Below are 9,577 nucleotides of genomic sequence, written 5' to 3'. Positions count from 1 at the left end.
ATTTTTTATATTTTTTTTTAAATAATCATATCTAGATCTCCGACAATGATGTCAAAATTTGATGCACTTCCGTCATGAGAGTAATCAAATATAAAAATTAACCAACTACTGCTCCATAGAACAAGTTAAGTCGGGTCAAATCCTTGGAGATCTAGGACGATTGTTTTATGAAAAAAATTAAAAATATTTTGATTGAGGACTTCTAAAAACTAATCACAGGATAATTTAATTAAAAAATAATTAAACTTAATACATCTCGGAGATCAAGAATCCATTCTTCTTGTTAACAGATTTTGATATTTATTTATGCAAGGGCTTGTGATTAATTGATTTTTGAGTGTAATCTATCTCTATCTGAGTACGAACCATATCCCACAGATCACGATCTGTCCCTTTATGAGCATAGATTATCCCAAGTCCATATAAAAAAAAAATAAATTAACTTTAAGACAATCTATCCCCTATTCAAGCATGAGCTGTATCTTGTCAGGATCACGACGCATCTTCTTGGAGAATAAATTATTAAAAATCTAATTTATTCAAAAAATCACAACATAGGCATAATTAAGGGGGAAAGAAATTTTATTATCATTACGTAAAATAAATACATAAGATGAGGAAAAGAAAAATAAATCTGTAACATGAAGAACTTCATCTCCTCCCAGAGATGGAGGAGCTTTAGCCATGCATTTGCTTTCTTTGCCTCTCAAATCCTAAAATAAAAGAAATCTAATTTTTTTTAGGTGGCTGCTCACTCCTTTGATGGATGCCCCTTTGATTCCCATGGCAGGCCTTTAAATAGACACTAAAATGGGTTGAAACAGAGTCGCAATCGGAGTTTTAATTGTATTCAAATGCCTCAACCCACAGCCACCATCGGATGGAGATCAAACGACCCAAAATCTACTCAAAACACTCCCAGATCAAGTCAGGAGCCCTCTCAGCCATCAGATCTTGGCTCAGATAGATTTTTAACTATCAGATGGTGCAAAAACTCAGTCCAAAACTCTATTATCAATCAAAAACCATCGCAGCCATCTGATCCTGACTGAAATCAATCTCAGCCATCCGTCAACGCACAAACCGCCCATACGTCGTGATGAAAACTGACTTTCATTGTTCCTGTGCACCGCATGAAGATTGGGTGTTGTACAGTCTATGCACCACATGTGAGCTGCCCTCCGATTTCGATAGACCACGCCTGCTATTCTGTGGACCGTTCATACTCTATGGACCATGATGGATCGATCGGCATGGGCTTGGCTTTTGGATTGGTTTTTAGGCCTTTTTGACTCCATTTTGCATCCAATTTTCTTCCTCTAGGCCTACAAATCGAGCTCTTTGTACTGATAAGCATCTTTCCTACAAAACATAATAAGAAGCATCAATTTTTAAGAAGTAAAGATCAATTATTATTTATTTTGATGCTTTTTATGGGATATTTATTGTACTTATTAGTTTCTCCATTAGATTATGGGTGCCCGATCGAGGTAAATCTATAGATGATGTGGTAGTTTGCACAAAATTTTTCAAATCTGGTGTTGTCAAATTGTCGGCTATTATCGATGATGATCACTCGGGGTAGATCAAAGTGGCAGATGATGAATTTTCATAGAAGGTCAGTGGTCTTCCTTTTCATTATCTCCGTCAGTGGCTCGACCTCCACCCACTTAGTGAAGTTGTCGATGGCCACAATAATGAACCTACTTTATCCACTGACAGATGGGAAAGGATCGAGTATATTGACTCTCCACTGATCAAATGGCCATGGTGCTGAGATGGTCGTGAGTTGACTTGATGGAAGTATTTGGACATTGACAAACCTTTGACATTGATCGTATTTCTGCACCAGATTGGTAGCATCCTTCCACATGGTCGGTCAATAATATTTTTGCCACAGTATTTTGTAGGATGGTGACTTACCCCCCAAGTGGTTGTTGGAAGTGCCCTCGTGCACCTCTCAAAATGCATAGTCAGCTTCGGAGGGCCGGAGGCACTTCAGTAGGGGCAAAGACATCAATCTCTAGTAGAGTTGGTCATCGATGATCGCGTATTGGACTGTCAGTCTCCTCATTCGGTGCATCTCAATAGGATTAGCTGGCAAAGTTCCATTGATCAGGAACTCAATGAATGGATCGATCCAGCTTGGTTCAAGATTGATCTGAACCTGGTGAACTTCCTCCTTGGAGTCAATACTTGGAGGTTTGAGGTGCTCGATGAAGATCTTCTCCAACTCGCCGTAGCCAAATGTGGTAAGTCGGGATGGAAAATCAGTTCGAACATTCTCTGAGCAGGGAATATGATAGACCTTGAAGTAATCAAAATTTATTTGCAAAGATCTGAGTTTCTGTAGGTATCTAGAGAGGATTGGATCTCAAGCCTCATATTCTTTTCGAGATTGTCTGATGACTAGCTGTGAGTCGGTGAACACCTTTAGACATTTTACGTCAAGATCTTTGGTGATCTTCAGTCTAGCTATCAGAGCTTCATATTCAGCTTGATTGTTAGAAGTTTTGAAGCCAAATCGAAGGATGTACTCGATCACCACCCCATCAATGTTGGTCAAAATAAGATCCATGTCGTAGCCATGGGTGTTTGAGTTTCCATCCACATGTAGAATTCATGCGGGCTCTGAAGTTTCTCCTTGGGGGTGGTCCTCGACTTGGCTGTCGTCGGTCAGAGTGCACTCGACAACAAAGTCAATGAGTCTCTAAGCCTTCATCGAGGATCGCAAAATTTAAGAGAGATCAAACTCATTAAGTTCGACCGTCCATTTGGCCATCCTTTCCGAGGTATCTATTCGTTGAAGTAGAGTCCTCAAGGGGAGGTCGGTCAGGATCTTCACTGAGTGGGTCTGTACATAAGATCGCAGTCATCTAGTCATCGTGATGATCGTGAAGACCATCTTTTCAATCAAGGGATACCTAACTTTTGCCCCACATAGCATCTGACTTATGTAGTAGATCAGTTTCTGCACTTTATTTTCTTCTCGAATAAGTATTGAGCTCACGACTTCAGGAGTCACAGCCAAATACATGAGTAATTCATTGTCGGTATTTGGCTTTGTCAGAAGTAGAGGAGAACTCAAGTATCATTTCAGATCATCAAAAGTCTTTTGACATTCTTTCATCCAACTAAATTTCATTTGCCTGATAGTTTTGAAGAAGGAGAGGCACCATTTTGCAGACTTGGAGATGAATCGCTTAGAGATGCAACACATCCCGCCAGCCTCTGGATATCCCATCGAGAGGTCGGCGACTTTATGTCGAGAACCACCTTGATCTTCTCGGGGTTGGCCTTGATGCCTCACTTCGTTACCACAAAACTAAGAAACTTTTTCAATGTGATGCCGAAGGCGCACTTGATCGGGTTCAGTTTCATCCGATGTCTCCTCAGGACGTCGAAAGCTTCTGCTAGGTGTCGATATGGAGAGCAAGTTTCTTGCTCTTCACGAGCATGTCGTCGACGTAGATCTCTATATTATGATCGATCTAGTTCTTGAAAACTTTGTTAACTAGCCTCTGATACGTAGCTCTGATACTTTTGAGACCAAAAGGCATGACTTTGTAGCAGTACAAGCCTTTATTGGTGATGAACGTCGCCTTCTCCTCATCCTTCAGTGCCATTCGGATCTGATTATAGTCGGAGAAAGCATCCTTGAAACTGAGCAGCTGATGGTCCAATATGGCATCAACCAATTGATCAATCAAGAGTAGTGAAAAGCTGTCCTTCGGACAAGCTTTATTCAGATCGGTATAGTCGATGCATATCCGTCACTTGCCATTAGCCTTCTTGACCATCACAACATTCGTGAGCCAATCTGAATAGATCATCTTGTGGATGAAGTCGGCTACTAGCAATCTGTTGATCTCCTCATTAATGGCCTTATGTTATTCGAAGGCGAAACTTCTTTTCTTTTGTCTCACCGGCTTATACTTGGCGTCGACATTTAGTCGGTGGACAGTTACATCAGATGAAATGCTCGATATGTCTGAGACAGACTAGACGAACATATTTGCATTTTTCCTCAGAAAGCTGATCAGCTCTCTCTCAGTTCGTCACTTAAGGAAGATCCGATTTGAATAGTTTTGGTCGGGTCCTCTGACAAGTGATATATTTTTATATTTATTTTAGATATTTTTGATAATTTATGGTGCTAACATCTTCTGAAAAAATTTAATTTCATAAATAAATTAGATTTTTTTATAAAAATAAATAATTTAAAAAAAATATGAAATTAGAGCTATTTATGAAAAATAGATGTTCATTTAATTAAGAATTTAAGCATCAAAATATTAAAAAATTTTAAAAAAATTTAATACATATTTTTTTTATTTTTTAGATAAAAATTAGAGCAAAAATTAAGCTAAAATATTCTAAAAAATAAAATTTATAGCTTTCGATGCATGATAGACCGGTCGCTCGATCAACAGAAGCGATGGTGCAGTCCATCAGAACAGTTTCATGGTGTTTGGCGCTGCTTATAAGTGGGCAAAAAGTTTTTTTGCACGATCCGATGATTCAAATTCATCCAGAACCAGATCGAACGGTTGCTATTCGTTATCGATTGAAAGAAGGATTTCTGGACATAATCGGATGGCCAAAACTTGATCCATCGCTCGATCCGACGGTTGGTATTCATTCTAACTGTGTTAAAGAGATAAAAGGCGCGATCCAATAGCCAAAAACTCATTAAGAGCATGATCGGATGGTTAGCATCATTTTTGACCCTAATAAGAACTTAAAGATGAATTTTGGAGCGATCTGGATGGTCCAATCAAGATCCGACAATCAAAAATTAATCATAAGGGTATTATATGAATTCTAAAGATTTTAGGACTCTTTTTGTGATCAGAAAAAGGTAAAAAATTTATCTATAAATAGAGGATCTGAAAATAAGTGAGGAAAGAAGAAAAATTTAGTAAAAAATTAAAAAAAAAAAAAAGATAGTTTTAGAGATCCGAGGAGAAGAAGAGAAGTTGGTTCGCTCTACGGAGTACGAAAAAAAAAGAAAGATCATCAACCATCTTTCTGATGAGACTGGACTGATCAACTTCAAATTTTTATTATAATTTTATTTTTATTTTATTATTTTTTAATTAATTTTAATTAATTAATATAAAATTTATTTTTTTGTACTTTAAATTTTTATCTTTTATTTTATTGCAAGTAGATGCTAGGATCTAGTTAGTAGATCTCAGTACCAATTTATTTTATACACTTTAAATTTTTATTATTTATTTTTATGATAAATAGATGCTTGGATCTAAATAGTAGATCTTAGTACTAGATTTATTTTTTATATTTAAATTTTTATTTTTTAATTTAAATTATTTTTATCAAAATTTTATTTTTTTTTTATAACATCAAAAATTTCAAATCAAAATCTTGCCTTCTGTTGGTGCAAAAATCTGCTTGCGCCGGAGAAGCTGGAGTCGGAGAAGCCGCGGTCGCCGCCGGGACCTGCAAGGGAAGTCTAAATCGGAGGTGGGGTTGCTCCGGCAAGACCCTCCGATGCTCAAGTCAGTTCTCTGCCTCAACAAGAATGGAGTGCTCGAACGAAGAATTTAGCAGAGTTTTGAGATAAGAATGAGCTTAGAGAATAACATATCTGGGTCCCCCTTTTATAGGCGGAGGAGGCAACGGATTGATGACGACGTTTGTAACCGTCTGGTAGTGGGCCGCCCATGGTCAGGGGAATTGATTGCGAAGGATAGTGGAGTAGACACGTGGCTATTGTTACGGCCTGCCACGTAGAGCCAGTTGCAGGTAGTGGGGCGGCGTCCGTTGCCACTAGCTGTCAGGGAGTAGTGGAGTCGCGCAGCACCTGCCGCAGGGAGTGGAGCAGAATCGTGGCCGTTGACACAGCCTGTCAGAGAGTAATGGGTCTGCCGCAGGGGGTGACGGAGCCGCACGAAATCCGCTACAGGAAGTGGAACAGGATCATGGTTGTTATTGTGATCTGCCAGGGGGCGCGGATCTGTTGATCGAGGCTCGGCAGCGGTCGGAGTCCGGCCTCTGGAGAAGTCCGGGAGGGGTCCTCCTTTCGGTTGGGGTTGTGGGTGGAGTCCGGCTCCCGTAGGAGTCCGGACAGAACTTTCCTGCAGTGAATACTGAAAGCGGAACCCGGCTCCCGTAGGAGTCCGGGCGGAGCCCTCTGCAATCAAAGTTAAAGATGAAGTCCGGCTCCCGTAGGAGTCCGGACGGAGCTCACCAGCAGCTGATATTGAAGGCGGAGCCCGGCCCCCGTAGGAATCCGGGCGGAGCCGAGCTGCTGTTGGTGTCGAAGTGGAGCCCGGCTCCCGTAGGAGTCCGGGCGGGGCCATGCTGCTCGAAGTCGAAGGCGAAGCCCGGCTCCCGTAGGAGTCTGGGCGGAGCCGTGCTGCTTGTTGATGTCGAAGGCGGAGCCCGGCTCCCGTAGGAGTCCGGGCGGAGCCGTGCTGCTCGAAGTCGAAGGCGGAGCCCGGCTCCCGTAGGAGTCCGAGCGGAGCCGTGCTGCTCGAAGTCGAAGGCGGAGCCCGGCTCCGGTAGGAGTCCGGGCGGAGCCATGCTGCTCGAAGTCGAAGGTGGAGCCCGGCTCCCGTAGGAGTCCGGGCGGAGCCGTGCTGCTCGAAGTCGAAGGCGGAGCCCAGCTCCCGTAGGAGTCCGGGCGGAGCCGTGCTGCTTGTTGATGTCGAAGGCGGAGCCCGGCTCCCGTAGGAGTCTGGGCGGAGCCGTGCTGTTCGAAGTCGAAGGCGGAGCCCAGCTTCCGTAGGAGTCCGGGCGGAGCTGTGCTGCTCGGAGTCGAAGGCGGAGCCCGGCTCCCGTAGGAGTCCGGGCGGAGCCGTGCTGCTTGTTGATGTCGAAGGCAGAGCCCGGCTCCCGTAGGAGTCCGGGCGGAGCTGTTCTATTCCGTCGTCGATTTCGCTGGTTTCGGCTGTGGATATTCTATACCCAACACTAGTCCCCCCACTTCCGAGTTTGAATTTCAAACGAAGGAAGTACAGAGAGAGAGATGGGTACAGCCGGAACCGTCCCTTCGAATCCTGTGCACTGTCGCCTCCAGATATTTTAGTATTTAATGTGTGTACGTCAGAGCCCGCTTCTCAGTGAAGGTGATCTGAAGAGTCTTTTCGGAACCCCCGTTGAAATGCGATCCCAAACGCCGTGCCACGAGAATTTGCGAGCGGTCAACCCTCGATAGCAATGAAGGGGATAAGCGCGACACGTGGCACACACCAGCTGGCCCAGGAATACTCGCCGCCATAACTGCGCTAGGATCCGTCGGCTATTTAAACCCCTCAGTCCTTTCACGGCTTCATCTTGGCGCTTTTCTTTCGTCTGAGAGTCTTGCCTCTCTCGCACCAGTCCTTACCCCCTTCAGCCCCCCCCCAATTCTTCTCTGAGGGTTTCCACACCATGTCCTCTACCCTGGAGGCTGTTCTTGAGGGGATTTTTAGGGCTTGGAGGAAGGTGAGGAGGAGAATGGCGTCCGGTGAGAATCTCCGTCGTTTTAAAGGGGGCTCGGGGAAGAATTCCTTCAACAACAGGGGTTTAGTAACGGAGGCTGTCGGTGAAGTTATTCTGCCTGCGAATTTCGGAGTAGCAAGGCGGGGTAACACCGGTCAAGAGGGCAGAGCTGCCGTCATAAGCCATGACGGGATCCTTAACGCCGTCGGGGTCGAGGGACCGGAGGTGGTCGGCGTCGACGATGGGGCAGTGGAACTTGTTGCAGGGACGGTGGAAGTAGCGCATGCCGACCTTGCGGAGCATTTTGGGTGGTGGCTGTTGTGGGGCATTCGGAGATGGGGCACATCTCTGGTGTCGCTACCGCTTCCGAGGTGACTCCGGTTCTTCTTGAAACAGGTCTTCGCTACTGCGCCGTTGCCCTTACCACCTCCGGAGATCTATCCCACCCTTTTCCCGCTAGGGTTGGGACTTCGGAGACAGAATGAGGCGAGATGGGGTGAGAGCTGTTACACGCACTAGAGAACGCGACTGAGAAGGATAGAGACGGAGAGAGGAGCTCGTAGCTCGGAGCGACCTCCGGTTCGTCCTGCCCGAACCGTGCTTGCGAGACTTGCGATGACGTGTATCTTCTCTTCTTTTCTTTTCTTTTTTTTTCTGACCCATCGGGTCCTGTGATGTATACTCTGTTAAATGAAAAAGAGATTTTGTTACCTCATCTGTATCTCGCATAAAATAGTTATCTGTCGAACTTCTTCATTTTCCTCTTTCTTCCTTCTCTTCTTCTTTTCTTTTTCACGTCGTCCCAAAGTCATTGACGAACTCTTCTGTTCATGTGGGGTTGTCGTTTGCCGAGCTCCTTTTCGGCCTTTATGCCGTTCGAAGATACCCGATTGTTATTCCGTCGACGGCTGCAGGTTCGCTTGGGGCCCTTCGGGCCCGAAGTCCCTCCTAGGGCTTGGATTTGGGGGTTCAAGCTTCCGTTGCCTTCGGGCACTGTTTGCTTTCCTTTTTTGCTTGGATTTTTCTCCGCTGAAGTCGGAGCTAAGTTCGGCTCCCTTGATAGCCCGAACGGAGAAGCCCTCCTGAAGTTGGAGTAGCCCGGCTCTCGTAGGAGTCAGGGCAAAGTTTTCTGCAATCAAAGTCATAAGCAAAGTCCGGCTTCCGTAGAAGTCCGGGCGGGGTTGTCCTGTAGCTAATGTCGGCGATGGAGCCCGGCTCCGTAGGAGTCCGGGTGAAGTCTTCCTTGGCGTCGCGGATGGAATCCGGCCTTAGTAGGAGTCCGGGTGGAATCTTTTTTGTCGTTGGAACCCGGCTCCCGTAGGAGTCCGGGGGAAGTCTTCTTTGTCGTTGGAACCCGGCTCCCGTAGGAGTCCGGACCTTTCATTTTGCTCGAGCCGGCGTGGGGTCCTCCTCGCGTTACCAGCCTGGCTGGCGGGGGCACTTTGGGGCGCTGTGGGGTCTCTTCCCCATCCGGTCTAAAAGGACCGGGTCTTCGAGTCAGGACAAGATTCTCCTCCTGTTCCTGACACGGCTGTGGGGGCACATTGGGGCGTTGTAAGGCCTCTCCCCCCATCTGGTCTAAAACAACCGGTCTTCGACTTTGCTCAAGTTAGGGCGAGGTTCTCCTCCTGTCCCTAACAGGGCTGTGGGGGCACATATGGGCGTTGCGAGGCCTCTCCCCCCATCCGGTCTAAAAGAACCGGGCCTTCGACTTTGCTCAAGTTAGGGCGAGGTTCTCCTCCTGTCCCTAACAGGGCTGTGGGGGCACATATGGGCGTTGCGAGGCCTCTCCCTCCATCCGGTCTAAAAGAACCGGGCCTTCGACTTTGCTCAAGTTAGGGCGAGGTTCTCCTCCTGTCCCTAACAGGGCTGTGGGGGCACATATGGGCGTTGCGAGGCCTCTCTCCCCATCCGGTCTAAAAGAATCGGGCCTTCGACTTTGCTCAAGTTAGGGCGAGGTTCTCCTCCTGTCCCTAACAGGGCTGTGGGGGCACATATGGGCGTTGCGAGGCCTCTCCCCCCATCCGGTCTAAAAGAACCGGGCCTTCGACTTTATGAGGTTGCCCTACAGTTTGCTTGAATTGTCCCAAGACATATGGGCACGCATTTTTTGATTAAGACGAAATTA

The 9,577-nt window shown here is 46.0% G+C and overlaps 1 protein-coding gene across 1 annotated transcript in view; it reads right to left on the bottom strand.

The window, feature by feature from the left end:
• Window positions 1-1,325: 1,325 nt before the first annotated feature.
• LOC105049245 (uncharacterized) overlaps window positions 1,326-9,577 on the bottom strand; it is a 37,025-nt gene continuing 28,773 nt past the window's right edge. The window contains exon 4 of the mRNA XM_073260681.1: window positions 1,326-1,362. Coding sequence (XP_073116782.1) covers window positions 1,326-1,362 — 37 coding nt within the window. The remainder of the gene's footprint in view (window positions 1,363-9,577) is intronic.

Source organism: Elaeis guineensis, chromosome 7 (assembly GCF_000442705.2).
Source record: "Elaeis guineensis isolate ETL-2024a chromosome 7, EG11, whole genome shotgun sequence".
NCBI classification, from domain to species: domain Eukaryota; kingdom Viridiplantae; phylum Streptophyta; class Magnoliopsida; order Arecales; family Arecaceae; genus Elaeis; species Elaeis guineensis.
Note: the sequence above shows the minus strand (reverse complement) of the source record. Positions and strands in the feature narration are given on the sequence as shown.